The following is an 18,568-nucleotide window of genomic DNA, read 5'->3' as shown; positions in this document are numbered from 1 at the left end:
AGCTCAAATTGAGGGTATTCTGAAATGTGGTGACAAGATGATCCATCTGACATGGTTGAAAGATCACTGGATTTAGAGTCAGAGGAACTGTGTTCAAATCCTGACTCAGCCTCTGTATGAACTTGGGCAAAATGTTTCATTCTTCAAAGACTTCATTTTGTTATTTATACAACCAGATTGTTAAATGAGGTGAGAAGGTTTAACCTTTTTGGAGGCCATGGAAGCCTCCTGAGCCTACTCAGAATAATATTTTAAATGCACAAAACAAAATACAAAGAATTACAAAGGAAACTAATTACATTGAGGCACAGTTATCAAAACATTAAAAAACCCACAAAACACAAGATCCATACTAGTTCATTTGTAAGGGTCCTTCCAAATGCTGCTATGATTCTCTGACCAAGAACTGTCACCCACTGAATAAGATCCAGTGTGGTGTAATGGCCGACCTGGCTTCCTACTCTATAGTTTTCCTGTAATGATCAGAATTGGGGTGACTAACTAACCCCTGCTGCTCTTAGCATGACCTCAAACTGTGGGACCAACCCTGGGTCTAAACAAAGGAATATAATGAGCCCAATGATAGTAGCTCATTTAATTAACACTGAGCCAATTTCTAAAGGTACTACTCCGACTCTCGTACCCAGGGTCCAGACATGATTTTGCCACTTAGTAGTTATGTGATCTTGGGAAAGACACCAAATCCATTTTCTTATCTATAAGATGAAGATAATAATTCTTAAATTACACACCCAAAGGGGCTGTTGCAAGAATCAAATGAGATGATGCATATAAAGGCACCTTGGTTTTCTTATCTGTAAAATGGGTATAATGATACAGGCTGTGCCTTCCTCACTGGGTTGTTGGGAGAATCAAATGAGGCGATGGCTATACATTTCGTACAAAGGGTAGTGAGCTAGGTAAATGTTGCTGTTATGAGTGGGTAGCTGCTGACATGGTCTTATGAGAATGGAGGACATCCAAACATCTATTTGCCCACTGGCAGGAATGACTCCTTTGGGTTAAAACACCATCTTGGGAAGATTGCTCTAATGTAAATATGTTTTTGTAGCAGAGATAACCCGTGAACCCATTAGCACCTATTAGCGCTTCAGCAGAGAGTGAGATCTTGAGGGGAGCTGACAGGCTAGTTCGGTTCTCACTGGGGGAAGGTAGGAGTGTGAAGTCCAAAGAACACAGCTCGGGGAATCAGGAGACCTGATTTCTAGCCATAGAATCCTGGCACTGTTTCAAGAAGGGACCTCTGAAGCCATCCGGTTCAATGAGCTAGGCAGAGGAGTGGACAGAGCGCTTGGCTCGGACTCAAGAAGACCGGAGTTCAAAGACTACCTCAGACATTTCCTTTGAAGTGTGAGCCTGAGCAAATCATTTAACCTTTTCCCAACCTTAGTTTCCTCATTTGTAAAATGGAGATAAGTTTCTATCTCATAGGATTGCTGAGATAACCCACAAAGAACTTAGCGCCCTTTAATGTACTGCATAAATGCTAATGATAATGACTTTGCTGCTGCTGCTTCTGGTGATGATACTGTGATTTACTCAAGATCACACAGGCACTGAGTGGCACAGCCAAAATTCGAATCTAGGTCTTCTGATCCCAATCTACTACCTCCAAATAATTTTTTCTTTGATGTAGAAATAAAATAATCCAGTAATCCTAGATGTCTCTGGTAATTAAATCCTATAGCTGGAGAATTCAGATGGTTTTACTCTATGTGAAGGAGTTCAAGGCTCTTCCTACAGAAAAAATAGCTTCACTCATCTGTGATCACGGTGACATTCCAACCAGTTTCTGTTATCTGTGCTACAAATGGTGAGAGAAAAATTGTCCCATCTGGAAACCCAACTTCAAGCACATCTCCTAGAGAAGCACTCCATCTCTCCTAGGGCTGCTGGGAGGAAAAGATGATAGGAAAGGGCTCTGTAACCATAAGGTACTATAGAAATGGAAGCTCTATTATTGAGGCTGTTAGAATGAGGTGATTAAGCAATCTTCTAAAGTGTGATGAATTTTTTCAACCATAGCAACATATAGCCACCATCTGTTAAAGCATATGGGAGCTACAGTAGGCACTGGTGGAGGGAGCAACCCCATTGACAATATCAGTGATTCTGGAACAAGAGCAGTATTGGCCCAATGGAAACTCTGGAGTCAAAGGAGATAGGTTCAAATCCTACCTCTTATGCTTATAACATGTGCAAGTTCAGTATTGAGCCTCAGTTTTTTCACCTGAGAAATTGGAGGGCTGGACTAAATGGCCTCAAAGGTCACTTCTTGTTCTAGACTTATGATTCTAAGATAAGTGGAACTATACAGTACATCTTTATAAGGAAGATGGCTTTGCATGTATTATATGTACACTTTGTCTACAATTTCATGAGAGGAAAAAATAATATCAGGGGCATGAAAATACCATAATGTCTAATCCAGTATGTCAGATAAATGGGGTTGGGGTATAAATACATTAAACATTGCTAAAGTAAGATCCCCAAATCCTGAAATTATGAGAACACAACAGCTTTTCCAGACCTTTTCACTCCTCTTCAAAACTCCTCATGATTTCCCCTTCTCTTCTCTCAGTTGATAAGCTTGCTTCATATTTCACTAAAAAAAGGAGGCCATTCCTAGAGAGCTCTCTTTTCTCCCTTCCTCCTCATCTCATATCATTCAGAGGCCTTCTGTCACTGTCTCTTTTACCACTCTCTCAAGAAGAAGTGGCCCTTTTTGCTAAGGCAAACCCAACTATCAGCACAAATGATCCCTTTCCATCCATTTTTCTCTAACAGGTTGTCCTCTCTATCATGCCCACTCTTTCACTCATCTTCTAACTCTTCCTGTCTACTGGCTGCTTCCCTACTACCTAAGAACACACTCATGTCTCCTTGTTCTTCAAAAACCCTTGACATGATCTGTCCATACGCATTACCTATTATCCTCGATCTCTTTTCCCTCTAAACTCCTTAAGAAGGCCAACTACAATCCATGCCTCCACTTCTTTTCTTTTCACTCTTTTTCTTAAATCTCTGAAGTCTGGCTACCAACTTCATCATTCAACTGAAACTACTCTCTCCAAAGTTACTAATGAGCTCTTTTTTTTTTTAAACCCTTACCTTCCATCTTGGAATCAATACTGGATATTGATTCCAAGGCAGAAGAGTGGAAAGGGCTAGGCAATGGGGGTCAAGTGACTTGCCCAGGGTCACACAGCTAGGTAGTGTCTGAGGTCAGATTTGAACTTAAGACCTCCCATCTCTAGGCCTGGTTCTCAATCCACTGAGCCACTGAGCCACCCAGCTGCCCCCTACTAATGAGCTCTTATTGCTAAATCTAATGGCCTTTTTTCTGTCCTAGTTCTTTTTGGCGTCTCTTTAGCTTTTGACTCCATAGATTACCCTCCTTTCTCCTTGATAGTCTCTTCTCTTTAGGTTTCAGTGATACTGCTCTCTCCTGGTTCTCCTCCTACTTTTCTGGTTACTCCTCAGATTTCTTTGGTGGCTCTTCATCCAGGTAAAATGGATATCCTCCAAGGCTCTGTCCAATGCCCTGTTTTCTTCTCACTCTATATTATTTATTTTGGTGATTTCATGAGCTCCCATGATTTAATTATCATATTTGTGAAGGTGATCCTCGGATTTATTCATTCAGTCCTAACCTCTCCCCTGAACTCCAATATTGCTTCTCCATCAGACATCTTGAAGTAGGTGTCCTATGGACAGTTTACCCTTAGAACATCCAAAACTGGAATTTCTTGTCCCCTCTCCCAAACTTCCCTATTATTGTCAACAGTACTCCCATCCTCCTAGTCACCCAGGCCAGGCTCCCAACCACCCAACTGGATGTCATCTTCAACTCTGCTATTTCTTGCCCTAACCAGATCTCCAATCAATTAACTGACAAATCCTTTCATTTCTACTTTTTATAACATTTCTCACAGAAGCTCCCTTGTCTTTTCTTACATAGTCACCATGTTGGTGCAGGCTTTTACAGCCTTATGCCCTTACACTACTGTAAGCCTGTTAACATGTTGATCTCCCTACCTTGTTTCTCTATACTAGTCTATCCTCCATTCAGGTGTCAAATTCATCTTCCTAAAGTGCAGATATAACTAGGTCACCCCACTTTTTCATTAACTCCAGTGACTCCTTATCACCTCCAGGATCGCATATAAAATTGCTTTGCTTTTAAAACTCTTCACTAATTAGCCTCTTCCTAACTTTTTAGTCTTCTTATACTTTACTCCCTCCCATAAATCTTGTATGATCCAGTAAGACTGGCCTCTTAACTGTTCTTTTGCACGAGGTACTTCATTTCCCAACTCAAAGCATTTTCATGAACTCTTCCTCATCCCTGGAACTCTTTACTCATTTCTACTTCCTGGCCTCTCGGACTCCCTTCAAGTCTCATCTGAAGTCCCAAATCTGAAAGAACCTTTCCCATTCCTCCTTTATCTTAGTGCCTTCCCTCTGATATCATCTCCAGTTTATTCTGTAATATCTTTACAAACAACACAGTAGTGACCATGAGCTCCTTTAGAACAGGAACTGGTTTTTGCCTTTCTTTGTAGCCCCAGCTCTTTGTGCCTGGCACATATTAGGGGCTTAATAAATGCTTGCTGACTTGTTGCTGACTGGATGGGGGAAAGGTCAAGATGAAGGAAGTTGGGTAGGGCAGAGAAGAAGGAAGACTTGTTCTGTGTTTAGAGAAGGAAGCTGGGAGAATGGGCAAAGGGAGAGTATAGAAGAAAGAAGACAGTTTGCTGGGGTATTCATATTTCTGTGAAACCATCTACAAGTCCTCTGAAGATGCAGGTGAAGACCACCTTCCATTATCCTCAGCTCCAAGGAATAGACTTATAGGAGTATCCGTTAGACCAGTTCTTTCTTCATCTATATATACATAGCATGTCTTCTCAAGAGGAAAAGGGGACTGAGAAGACATATAAACCACTGCTTATTTTTTCTATACCTGGGTATCTGTAATATAATAAATCTTCCTCTTGTCCCTCCTCCCATAAGCCTTTGAAGTCTTATTTGACCTGCTTTGCTGGGGTCTGAAACAATTCTACCAGGGGACAAAGCTTTTAATCTCATAATTAAAGTGCTTAAAATGCAGATGCCTTGGCTGAGGCAACTCATTGAAATTGCACTCTGATAATGTCTGAAATTAATTAATCAATCAACAAATATAAATGGTGACATCATCATAATCGCCATTTATGTGGCATTCTAAGATTGACAACACTATTTTTACCCATGATCTCATTTAATCCACACCACGTCTTATGAGGTAGGTCCTCCAGGTATTATACAGATAAGAAAAGCAAGATTTCCCATGGGGGAGGGAGGGATTTGTTCAAGGTTACCCAGCTAGTCAGTGTCAATGAGAGTTACAGAATGGGTGGAAGGGTACTGGGTGACTGAAGCCAGAGGAGGCGCTGCCACCCAGGAGCTGGGGAAGGAAACAGAAAACACAAGTTAGGAACAGGGCAGACAGACTCTGAGGATGTTCCAGCCCCATTTATTCTCCATGGCACTCAGACAAATGGTGGCTCCACACTTTGGGCTTTGGGTGATGTATAACCCCAGATACATACATGTGCTTGACTAGAGATACTGCTATTGGTGTTTTAAACATGGTCAACTTCGTTTAAAAAGTCCCAGAGAATTCATAAAGGCAAATCCCAAGGTAGTTTTATTTATACTTACTCGTTGATCCATACCCTTCAAAATTCTCACTGGTTCTGCTATACAATAATAATATAATGGTTATAATTAGATCTACTCAGAGGGAGCTTGTTAGAAGGGATGTTATTCTCCAGGGGCATTTATCACTTTCCTCCTTTCTTTCTACCCCTGTCACCCAAGCTGTGAATTAGAGGCAAAAAAAGTGGAAGAGTGGGATTATTTGGCTTAATGTGGCATTAAAAAAATAATAGTAAAAAGTCATTCATTCAAATGGAGGAGCCTAGCTCAGTTTTTCTATGGTTGAACTAAATTAATCAACATTTCAGACTGGTTTGTTTGGGGGATTTTTGGTCTTAAAAAGTGTGATTTGAAATCCAAAATGCTCAATACTTGTATTCTCCTAATTTTTCTATATGCCTGTGAATCATGGAACATTATGATCTCAGAGGAATCATGGTTGTAGACAAAGCCAAAGGCCAGAGGAGAGATTCATGGGGGGTGTGAGCAGGCTGGAACACATCACCAGTGACGTGTCCCTCCTGTGTTCAACGTCAGCCAAACTCCTGGGAAAAGCTGTTTACGTTTCTTGCTATAACTTCCTCACCTCCTACTCACTTCTCTTTCCTTTGCAATCTGACTTCTGACTCCAGCACTAGACTGAGACTGCTTTCTCCAAGGACACCAGGGTTCTGACAGCCTCCTCTCAGTCCTTACCCTTTTTGACCTCTCTGCAGCACTAAATGTTTCTGACTATCTCCTACTCCAGGATTTCATCTCTTCCTGGGATTTTTGTGACACTGCTCTCTCCTGGGTCTCATTCTACCTGTCTGACAAATCAATTTAACTCTGTGTGCCTCAGTTTCTTCATGTACAAAATGAATGGGTTGGTTTAGATGTCCTCTAAAGTCCTTTCCAGTTTTAAAACTATGACCCTGTCTCTCTAGATCCATTTTACAGCACTTCTTCTCACACCTATATGCCAGGCAAACTAGCATAACTTGCTGTTGCCTGTATACAACATTCCATCTCTTGCCTCCCTGACCTTTCACTGGCTATTTGCCACACCTGGAATACAACAACAACAACAATAATAATGTTCGCATTTCACACCAGGCTATACTTCTTTGGACTACCCTACCATAACCCAGCAAGCTCTTTATCCTGTAAAATAATTCAGCCCTGGAACTCAAGCCTACCCAGAACCCTCTGCTCCTGGGACCTCTCCCTCTGATTGGACAGCTCCTCCCAGAACTTCCATTTATGGGGGGTGCCCATGCCAGACACCTCTTATCTATATACACGTTTTTTACTCCAGAAGATTGTAGAAACTCTTCAGGGCATGAGCTGTTTTCTTCTAGCCTTTTTTATCCATGGCACCTAGAACAGTACCTGACATATAGCAATAGATGCCTAATAAATGATTGTTGAATGAATGAATAAATGATTTACACTGCAGAGGTGTTGTAACTAGGGATGTATATGATTAGAAAAGGAGTTGGACCTAGAGCAAAGGATAGCAGATGGACAGCCCACATGCTGTACTGGAACCCAGGGCATACAGGAAATCCTTCAGGCTAATGGGTAGAGAAAGAATGGATAAGCTGAGATCTGCTTACATCATTACTATCAGCAGAAGGAACACTCACGTCAGTTAAATCATGGATTCTCTGAGACATTTTTTGGTCCCTGATCCAAATGTTAGATCTTTGTTTACCAACAGGTCTTTTAGAAGGACTGATGGATGGATGTACAGTTGATCTATTTCAGTTGCTGAGAAAGTGAAAACAACCAGATCAGCCTTTTCTCAATTGGATTACTTTAGTCTTCCTAAGTATCATGACCAAATGAGATATATAGGGCAATTCTACCTCATGCTCAGCAGCTGCCCAGTAACTCAACTCAACTCAAAAATGTCTTTTTCGTATTTGTGATAGCATCAGAAATTCTACCATTAGAGATTTTTTTCCCTTCTGAGTTAGGTTATTTCCTCTGGAAGTATCCTTGATTAAAATTCAGATTTTGCTAGTGATGGGAACAATAGTAAGGAATTTTAGATCATTCACACCTTAGACCATATTTTCTTTCCTAACTGAAGCCAGGACCAGAAAGTGGTAAGAGGAGAAAACAGTTCTGAAATGGGAGATAGTGAAAAAGCAATGGATTTGTGATGTGGAACACTTTGTATAACAAGAAGGTCAGTGTCCTTGGATTGGAGAGTACGTGGAAAGGGGTAAAGAGTAAAAAGACCAGATAATTAGAAGATACCAGATTGTGAAGGGCTTCAAAAGGTACAAAGATTTTATATTTGGTCCTAGAGATAATGAGCCACTGGAATTTACTGAATAGGGGAGTAACATATCAGACCCACTTTAAGAAAATCATTTTGACAGATAAGTGGAGGATGAATTAGAGTAAGGAGAGTCTTTAGGCAAAGGGACCAACTAGGAAGTTATTACAATAGTCCATGTGAGAAGCGTTCAGGGCCTGTCCTGGGGTAGCTACTATTGTGAGTACAGAAAATGGGATGTATAGGAGAGATGTTTTGATGGCAAAAATAACAAGATTTGGCAACAGATTAGATATATCGTTGGACCTCACAAAGAATTTTGTTTTTCACCTCTAATATGTTCCTTATATCTTTGAATTATTTGTGTTTGTGTCTGTCTATCCATTGATTAGAATGTAAGTTCTAAGAGGGCAGACACCATGTCTTAATCTAAACTCAATTATTGGTCTCAGCTCAGTGTTCTGCACATAGGTACTTAAAAATGTCTGCTGAAAAGTGAAATAAGAGAACATTATACACAGAAAGTGAAATATGGTGGAACAATCCAATATAATTGACTCTGCTACTACAAGACAATCTCAAGGGACTTATGAGAAAGAATGCTATCCACATGGAGAGAAAGAACTGTGGGAGTAGAAACACAGAAGAAAAACATATGACTTCTCATTTATTTATATGGATATAAAATTGGGGCTTTTGGTTTTAAAAGATTACTCTATTGCAAAAATGAATAATATGGAAATAGGTATAAGTGATAACATTTGTAACACCCAAGTGGAAGTGCTTATTGGATCTGGGAGGGAGGAGGGTAGGGAGGAAGGAGAGAAAATGAAATATGTAAACATGGAAAAATATTTTTTAAATTAAAAAGAAAAAAAGAAAAACAGTAAAAAATCGAAAGAAAAGTCTGCTGAATTGAATCAAGAAGATGACAAGACAAATCATCATCCCCTTTCAGGACTAGCCTTAGTCCTATTGACTGGAACCTGATGGTAATTGACATCTCAGGATTCTGGTTCTGAACCCCTTGATATGCACCCTGGAAATTAAGGTTTAACAAATTCATTGGATCCAAAGTTGTTTGAGTATACAGATAAAAGGATTTGGCATTTCTAATTTTTAAAAAGGTAAAAATGCAACAAAAAATGTAAAAGCAAATCTCCAATTATTATCTTTGTTACTTACAGACATTAGGCCACCAACAAGATCACTGGCATGAGGATCGTCATCCTTAGTCCCGAGTTGTGGAGAATATAACTCAGTGGTTCTTAGGATTTCCAGCACACGGTCTAAAGCTTCTGCGACAGGCATTGGACTGCTTTCTTGTGCAGCATTAATGATATTGATTACCTGTATTAAGACAGAGAATTGTTTGTAGAGTTAGTAAATTACAGAATTTCAAATTTGGAAGGAAACTTAGTGGCCAACTTCTCCCACTCATATCTGAAAAAGAATCACCAGTCAATATGTTCATAAGGACATCTAGATTTGGCTTGAAAATCTCCTGTGAAGGAAGTTCACAATTTCCCAAGGCTGCCCATTTCTGTTTTTAATAGCTTTCATAGTTATGAGGTTTTGTCCTCAAATTTAATCTAAATTTGACTCTCTAAAACTTTTAGCCATTGTTCCTGTATTACCTGCCTTTTAGTTACCTGAAGACAGTTATTATGGCCCCGCTCCCAAGTCTAAGATTTCTTTTCTAAGATAAGCATCACTAGTTCCTTATATAGAGCTGCCCTCATTCTTTCTAAAAGATGGTGCTCAGAATTGAATACAATACTACAGATATGTACTATCCAGGGTAGAAGACAGCAGGACCATTACTTCCTGATTTCCTAGAAGCTCTGTCTATCTCAATGCAGCCCAAGATCTCAAGCTGTTTTGGTTACTTTAAAATCCTATTTCATATTGAACCTCAAGACCATGAATATTCCAGATCTTTTTCATTCAAGTTGTCTTCTCACCATTATTGTCCATATGACATTGATTTCTTGAACCCAAGTTTCAGATTTTACATTCATGCACATTCAATTTCATTTTATTAGGGTAAGCTCAATCTTCTAGCTAAACCACAATAAACCTAAAAGAGGTCAATTCTACAGGCCAGGCTAATAATAGCACGCATTTCTGACTTACATAAGGCTCCTCACCCCCACCAATCCTTATGGGACACAGTTCCCTGTATAATGAGTTAATCTAGAGTAAAACAATAATGGAAGACAATAGAATTCTGGTTTGTGTAGTTCAATTCAATGAAGAAAGGAAATAAAACATCTACCTTGGTGATAGGTGCTTCAATAGTCATTGAATGTATCCTTGCCATGGAAGAGTGCCGTCTCTGTGAACTCCCTGTGATAGAAATAATGTGAGGATCACCAATGGTGTAAACATTGAGTCACACTGTCTGTGCCTCAATCATAGAACTGAATTAGAAAGGAATCTAGATGTTGACTAAAAGATATTGGAAATTATCAGCCCTTTCCTTTTATAGATAAAGAAAATGGAGCCAGCCAAAGTGACTTGCCCAAGGTCACACAATCAATAGTCTTTTGACTCCACCATGCCACTTTCCCTGGAGGAACTGATTCCTTAATTTCCAGTATTTGTACCTAAATCCTATCTGTCATAGAAAATCACCCTGAAGATTTGTACTGGCAATTTGACCCTGACTCAAAAGTATTAACAGAGAAATGGCTTAAGGAAAACTTTTTATTGCTCTAAGTAATGGTGCCCGTCTCTAAAACATAATCCATTTCCTGCAAACTCATTGACAAAATGAGGTTCATTTACTGCTCAGTCTATTAAATCTTCTTGCTCTGCTCCAACAATCTCAAATGACTTCTTCTATATGTTTAGTTCTGCATCTGTTCTATTAGCAAGAATCACATCTTCCCATGTACTAAAATTGCTGAGATCATAGCAAAGAGAAAAGCAGAAGAATCTCTTGTGCTCCAGTCTCACATCACCAGCTGGAAAGCTGGATGTCCAAAGGTATCTCAATTTCAATATGTCCAGTGTAGACATGTTGTTGTATCCCACCCATATCCCCAGCCAATGAGCATCTCCTCTAAATTTTCCTTACAGTTAGAAATTGAAGACACCACTATTCTTCCTTTCATCCAGGTTCACAGCTTTGGTCTTCCTTCTCTCTCATTTCCCATATCCAATCATCAATTCCTATTAATTCTCCCTTTATAAGATCTCTTGTCTCCATCTTCTTCTTCACTGATATGGCTAACACCCTACTATCGGCCCCCATCATATCCTATGCAGATTATTAAAAAAACCTCATGATTGATTTCCTTGATTCGAATCTCTCCCTTCTTTAATCCATCTTCCACTCAAATGTTGAAATAATTTTAAAAAAACATCTGGATATGTCATATCTCTTTCAAGAATATTTCATGATATTCTTTTTTTTAAACCTTTACCTTCTGTATTAGAATTAATGTATATTTGTTTCATGTCAGAAGAGTGATAAAGTGCAGGTAAGAGATTTGCCCAGAGTCACACAATTAGGAAGTGTTTGAGGCCAAATTTGAACCCAGGACTTTCCATCTCTAGTCCTGGCTATCTATCCATTGAGCCATCTAGCTGCCTCTCCCCATTGCCTCTTAAATAAAACACAAAGTCATCACTTTGACATTTAAAGCCATTGACAATTTGACTCCAATTTACCATTCTGGGCTCGTTCTCCTTTGGACACTCTCTAATTGAAGCAAATTAGCACACATGCTATTACCCAAACTTGGCATTTCACCTTTTCTCTCCATTTCTTTGCTTAGATGAACTGAAATGCACTATCTCCTGCCTTAGGATTCAGAGCTTCTTTCAGAGTTCAACTCAGGTCCAACTTCTCCATGAAGTCTCTCCTTGCCCTAGTTGTGAGTATTTTCTCCCTCCTCAAATTATTTTTACTAAAAGAAAATTTAAGTTCTTGGCCATTGAGCCCATTTTTCACTTCCTATTTGTGTCTTCAGGGTCTAGCACGATCCTTTTAGATAGGGAGCACTTGATAAGAGTTTGTTAAACTGCTGAAATTTTAGTCCATGTGCCTTATTTCAGGTGAGTAAACTGAAGCCAGTTGAGGTTAGGTAGAGGTCCGAAAGACAGTAAGTAGTAGAGTCAGGAGTTATACCCTTATCTTTTGATTTAAAATCCTATGCTTTCCCCACTAAGCTAGAATAGCTAAGCTAAGCTGAGATATTAAAGTTCTTCCCTCTCCCCTCTTCTTTAACTCTACGAATTTAGAATTTCCTCCCAATTTCAGAACAAAAACACCCCAAAATCCAATGCTGCTCGAGTCTTTTATGCCCTGTATGGGACAAGAATAAGCAATACAATCTACCTTTAACTGTACTACACATGATTTCTGGCTCAGTTTTTCAAAGCACCCTTTGATGATGCCCCATCATTTTGGATGTTTAGACTAAACATTATGTAAGGCAATAGAAGCTTTAAGGATCTTCGATGTGATATCTTTTTTTGGTCATTGTTATTATTAAGATTTGGTTCCTTATTTGGGATAGGGATTAGGAGAAAAATGCCCAAGAACTGCTCTTGTAAAGAAGGAAGGCAGGAAGCTACAGGGTCACTATTATTCATTATTCATGTTTCACATACACTTGGTGCACAGATAAATCAAGGCACCAACAATTTTATTGAATATGGTCTGGGGGGAGGACTATATAAAAAACATCATTTGATGGATGAGGAAACTCAGGCTCAAAGTGAGGATCACACCAAGTGTGATAACTGAGGACAACTTTAAATGACAGCAAGTCCTTCCTTTTTTTTTTGTTTCCAAAGTTTTTGAACCCTTATTTTCTATCTTAGTATCAATTCTAAGACAGAAGAGTAGCAAGGGCGTGGCAATCAAGCTTAAGCAACGTGTCCAGGGTCACACAACTTGGAAATGTTAGAGGCCAGATTTGAGTTCAGGTCCTCTCAATTCTAGACTTGCTGTTCTATCTACTGTGCTACCTAGCCCCACTAAATCCTTCTTCTTCTTTTTTTAAAAACCCTTTCTATCTATCTTAGCATCAATACGGTGTATTGGTTCCAAGGCAGAAGAGCAGCAAAGGTTAGTAAAAGAAAGTTAAGTGACTTGTCCAGGGTCACACAGCCAGGAAGTATCTGAGCTCAGATTTGAACCTAAAGCTCCCAACTCTAGACCTGGTTCTCAATTCATTGAGCCACCTATTCTTCCCTCCCCCATTAAGTCCTTGTTAACAAAAAGAGCTGCTGAGATAAACCAAAATTCACGAGTATTACCAAAAATTGCAAATTTTTGAGGGGTTGAAGAAGTAGACTTGTAATTTTATGGTGTTGGGAATTCCTCATATGGAAATTCTACCAATAAAGCTTGGTAACAACTCCACAACTCACAGTACTTGAGTTGCTGGGGACATGAGAAATGAGAAGATTTTCTGTCAAAGTCAAATGTTCTAAGGCCTTTTCTGTATCCACTATGTACCCTGTGACTGATTTAATCAAACCAAGTAAATTTAAACCTCGGTTTCTTTGATAATAATTTAATATTAACTTGTTTTAAACTGTACAAAAGGATACGAATGAGTACATGTAATGGGGGTGGGATGGAGAAGAACGCAATGCATTTTACTATAATACACGAGGAAGTTTGTAAAGGACAAATTCTTAAACTTTTGGAAACTTTCATAAAAAATCTTTTATAAAAACTTTTTCAAATTTTTTGAAAAAGGTAATTTTTGAAAGTGCAATCTAAAATAAAAGAAAATAGTTATGAATTTTTAACTATTCACAAATGAAAATAGGCAGGTTGAGATGTTGTGATATTGAAATGACAGTTTCTCCTGTTGGCCTATTTGTTAACATACCATCACTTCCTCGAGAGGTTGTTGATCTGACATCTAATGAACCTTTCCTCCTATCTTTGTGTCTGCAACTCTGAATATCTGTGGAAACAATGTTGTTTTTTGTAAAATGAAAAACAAACAAAAAAAAAACCACTTAGCAGAATAATAGCAAACTACACCAGTCTAAAAATTTCAGAAAATAAATTATAATTCAATGTGGGATAAGAGTACACAGCTTTAGTATTGTTAAAGTTTCATGAAGGCCAATAATGTTCACTTCTAAAAACAAGACCCAGTTGATCTACAAGGAAGACAGCTTCGTCAGAATTTCCACTATGTAGTGGTGAGGAATGTTAGCCAATTAGAACTCTCCTTTGGATGAACATTCCACCCCTTGTTTAAAAAACTCCACACAGAAAGGTGCCTTGTATAGAGTTTCTAGATCATACATTTGCAGAGAGTTCCTAGAAGTCTGTAAAGAAATAGTCTAAAGTAGACATTGGCAGTGGAAGGAGGAGAAATGCACATTGAAAAGCATTTTCCCCTTAAACGTTTAAATGAAATCTGAAATCAGTAGAAAAAAATGATTTTCCCCTAAATTTTCTCCATTTTCTACAGAATATAAATGTTTAAAGAGTCTTAGGGTTGAAAAGCAAACTCTTTTAATAGGAGACATCTATGGCATTGGCTTTGGGTGAATTCCAAATGTGACCAGCTAAGCCCGTTGATTTTTCTAGAAAATCATTTCCACCTCCAGCATTCCCTATCTCTGTCCATAATACCACCATCCCTTTGTCTCTTTCAGGCTCTAAACCTTTGAGTTGTCTGATTGCTCCCTCCCCACAGCCAAACACTCACCATATCTTTTTGTCTTTCTCTCCCAATATTGCTTCTATCTTTATCTTTCTTCTCCATCCTGGCACCACCCCACCTCAGGTCCTTTGGGTTTCACTGCCATATTACTCTGATAGCCTCCTAACTTATTTCCCTGCCATCAAGTCTCTATTATTTTGTATACCACTGTTGGATAAAAACCTCCCAGATAGCCCCCTGAATAATTTCATTCCCCCGGTTTCACTTACAAAACCAAAAATAAATTCTCTATCATTCTCCAATGCCTAGATGATGAATTTCAGCTTCCTTAGCCTGTCATTCCACAAACTGGCCTCAGCCTAACTTTCTGACTTTTTCTCCCCCTCTAGATAGATCTTCTACAGTAGTCTGATTGATCTATTTATAGTCAAGCCTTACTCCTTCTCCCACCCTCCCCCCCACTTCAAATTCTTATATTTTCTCACATTTCCATGTTTCATTCCTACCTATCTGAAGTGCCTTCATTTTCTCCCATGACTCCCTATGAAATTCCCATCTCTTCTTTGAGATCTACCTATTCTGTCAAGTCTTCCTGCCCACTACAACCTGATACTCTAACACTTCCTTTTAGCATCTATGCTAATTGCTGTCTGGCCCATTGATTTGTTAATCAGTTACATACTGTCTCATGACATCTTTTCCGCTATTATATTAAAATGTTTAAAGAACATAGTGTTAGTTTTTGTTTGGATCCAGAGCTGAGATTTCATTAGTGCATGGAATTCCTAGGGTAGCTATGCCCCTTGCTCAATGCAGAATCAATCATGGTTAATAGTTAATAATAGTTAATAATAGTAAACACATTTACATTGTGTTTTAAGGTTTGCCAAGAGCCTTACATTTGTTATCTCATTTAATCCTCACAATAACCTGGTACGGCAGGTGCTGTTATTATCCCTGTTTTTATGGATGAAGAAACTGAAGCTAGGGGAGATTAAATTACTCACCTAGGATCCCATAGCTAGTAAGTGTCCAAGACAAGACAAAGGTCTTGCTGAGTTCCAGTCCAGCTCTCTAGTTAACTAGCTATTTCTGGGATTCTGGCTGGTTTACAGTTTACAGATTTAGATAACTGACCAGGACTCTGGGGTTAAGTGACTTGTCCAGAGTAATTCAGTTATTATTTGTAAAAAGAGTTAAACTCAGGGCTTCCTGACCGCAGGTTAGTCCCTCTATCTACACAGCCTCACAGATCCGGACCAAAACAACATTATTTGCTGTTTTAAAGTTTTACCTTGATGACTCATTGAGGTGTGGAGGAGATCTTGGGTTCATAAAGACTATGATGATGGAACATAAGCTCTGGTAGGTTCTACCAGGGAGGAGAAGCCTCAAGGGGAGGTCTAATGATGGACCTAGCCTAATAACCAGGCTAGCTAAATTGGGGGAGTGTTATTATTAGATTCCTGGTCATTTGATAATGAATTATCCTGGCTGAAGCAACTCATGAAGATGGTGTACCGAGGCACAGAGGGGCTGTGAGCTTCATAGATGGAAATCATACTCATTCCACTGTGATTGTGGATCCTTGAAATTAGTGAAATTCTGAAGACCCAAAGCAAGACAATTTAAATGAGGAGGAGAAATGGGATTTATCTAAAGAGAACGATGTGGATACACAGGGAACTCACTAATTCACTTAGATTTTAAAAGGAAATTTACAGAAATGAGTCTAAGTAATAGAGAATGAAAAGGACTGGGAAGATCCTGTAAACACCATGTCAGGAATTCCAAAGTTCAGAATGAACTGAGGCTGGTAAAGGAAGCTGAAGACAACCAAAAGGTTTTTTATTTTGTTTTTGTTTACTTATTTATTCATTTTTAGTTTTATGGGAGAAGTATCAAAGAAGGAATAGGACCTTTGCTTGGACTGGATGAGACAGTGCTAACTGACAACAGAAGGCAGGAGAATTCTTCAGTTCTTACTTTGTTTGTTTCTTCTGCAAAGGATAATGATTATCATACTAGAAATGATGGAAGAAAAAACATTTACTGGCAGTTTAGAGCCTATCATAAGAGTGCACTTGGCATCTATCCTCTATCTTCTATCAAACATCTATCTCTCTACCATATATTATCTATCTATCTGTATTATCTATTATCTGTCATTCTCTAGCTAATCTAATCTCTTTCTCTGTCTAAAGCTCAGCATTTACACCACCTCCCACAAAAGACTTTTTCTCTGTTCTTCTGCCTGAATTGCTTTTACATTCCCAAAATTATTTAGTATTTATTTTGTGTTCACTTTGCACATACTTACATGTGCACATGTTGTCTCCCCAAGAGAATGTAAGCTCTTTGAAAGCAGGGACTGCTTTTATTTGTGTCTTTATATCCTCTACAGTTAACCCAATGCCTGACACATAGGTATTTACTAAGTGTTTTTTTACCATTTATTTTTATTTTTATATATGAAATAATGTAATATATAATATAATACACATAAGTTGTTATAAATATGTAATAAATTATAATAAACATACTTATCCAGGAGAAGCAAGTTCTCATATTAGAAACGTCAAAAAATCTAGATGATTCATTTATCTTTTAAACCCTTACCTTTCATATTAGAATCAATACTATGTATTAGTTCCAAGGTAGCTGAGTAGTATGGGCTAGGCAATGGCAGTTAAATGACCTGCCCAGAGTCACACTCCTAGGACCTGTCTGCAGCCAGATTTGAACTCTGGATCATTTCCCCCAATGTAAATGTTTCTTAAACTGGGATCAAATATAGGAGAAAATCTTAAACCAGAATCCAATATAGGAGAAAACCTTAATCTCAAAATAGTACAAGAGTCAGCAAATTTATGTTTAGTTGGGGTTCTGTAAAGTTTCAAAGTTCTGTAAAGTTTCAAAGTAAACAGTTCAGATGGGTATAGAAAAATTCCTTTGTTATTTTTCCTTCAGGACATTATGAAATCCCTTCAGTGTAAAGTGGTCTTTTAAATTTTTTTCTGCCTAAATTAAAAACACTTAGAAACTGCATAAGAAAATAAGCAATGACAAAGTAATCAGAGAATTGAATGACCAGAAAAAGAAAGAGGTTCATCATCTGGGGGTATCAGGCATAGCTCCCATGCCCTGTTGGCATCTTAACTTTCCCAAGAGACCTAGTGGTAGGTCCCCTCAACATACTGGTGAGCCCCATAGTCATGGATGGATTGTAACCTACATCCTTGGAGAGTGTGATTATTGGTAATAATAGTTCCCATCTATGTACCATTGTAAGGTTGGCAGAATATTTTGCATACATTTTCTTGTTTGACCCTTACCATATCATTAACTCCATTTAACTGATGAGGAAAATGACTCTGAGTGAGATGAAGTTCTTTGGCTATAATCACATCCCTCTCCACACTGATGAGACACAGAAACTTGGGTAGAAATAACAGAAGAAGGAAAAAGGGACATCTTACCTGTTTGAGATTCAGCCTGAACACGTTCACACGTTTTTTCTACCTACAAATGAATACTTGGAAACGTTAGTTCACATTTCTTAATTTCTCATTTGTATTGTTTTTGCTAGAATTGATATCAGGTAATCGCTCTCTTTTTACTGACCTTATTGATGTCATTGCACAGTCTACTAATGGACACATAGTGTCTAATCTTTCTGTAAGCAAAAAAAAAAAAAAGCATTATTTTCTTCCTGATTCTTCATGCTGATTAACTCAGTCTGGTTTTCCTTTATGAGGACAACAAAAACAGTCAAAGGTATTAACTGGTACACAAAATGCTCAAGGCAGGATATTTACTTTTCTGGTTTCTATCCAAGGCCATTGATAAAGGAGCAGGGGGTCTGGGAACATCCATTTGTGTTTCTTTAGAAAGATGAGTAACTCTTCAAAGAAAACAAATTCTT

General features: G+C 38.5%; 1 protein-coding gene across 3 annotated transcripts in view; it reads right to left on the bottom strand.

The window, feature by feature from the left end:
• Nucleotides 1–18,568, bottom strand: part of PDE8A (phosphodiesterase 8A) — a 275,867-nt gene that overhangs the window by 41,218 nt on the left and 216,081 nt on the right. For 2 of the 3 annotated variants that reach the window (XM_007479228.3, XM_016424524.2), the window contains exons 10-14: nucleotides 18,268–18,319; nucleotides 18,123–18,165; nucleotides 13,852–13,929; nucleotides 10,272–10,342; nucleotides 9,179–9,343 (exon numbers count right to left, since the gene is read on the bottom strand). In XM_007479228.3, the coding sequence (XP_007479290.1) occupies nucleotides 9,179–9,343; nucleotides 10,272–10,342; nucleotides 13,852–13,929; nucleotides 18,123–18,165; nucleotides 18,268–18,319 (409 nt within the window). The remainder of the gene's footprint in view (nucleotides 1–9,178; nucleotides 9,344–10,271; nucleotides 10,343–13,851; nucleotides 13,930–18,122; nucleotides 18,166–18,267; nucleotides 18,320–18,568) is intronic. The other variant, XM_007479229.3, reaches the window with a different exon arrangement.

This window comes from Monodelphis domestica, chromosome 1 (assembly GCF_027887165.1).
Source record: "Monodelphis domestica isolate mMonDom1 chromosome 1, mMonDom1.pri, whole genome shotgun sequence".
Taxonomy (NCBI): domain Eukaryota; kingdom Metazoa; phylum Chordata; class Mammalia; order Didelphimorphia; family Didelphidae; genus Monodelphis; species Monodelphis domestica.
Note: the sequence above shows the minus strand (reverse complement) of the source record. Positions and strands in the feature narration are given on the sequence as shown.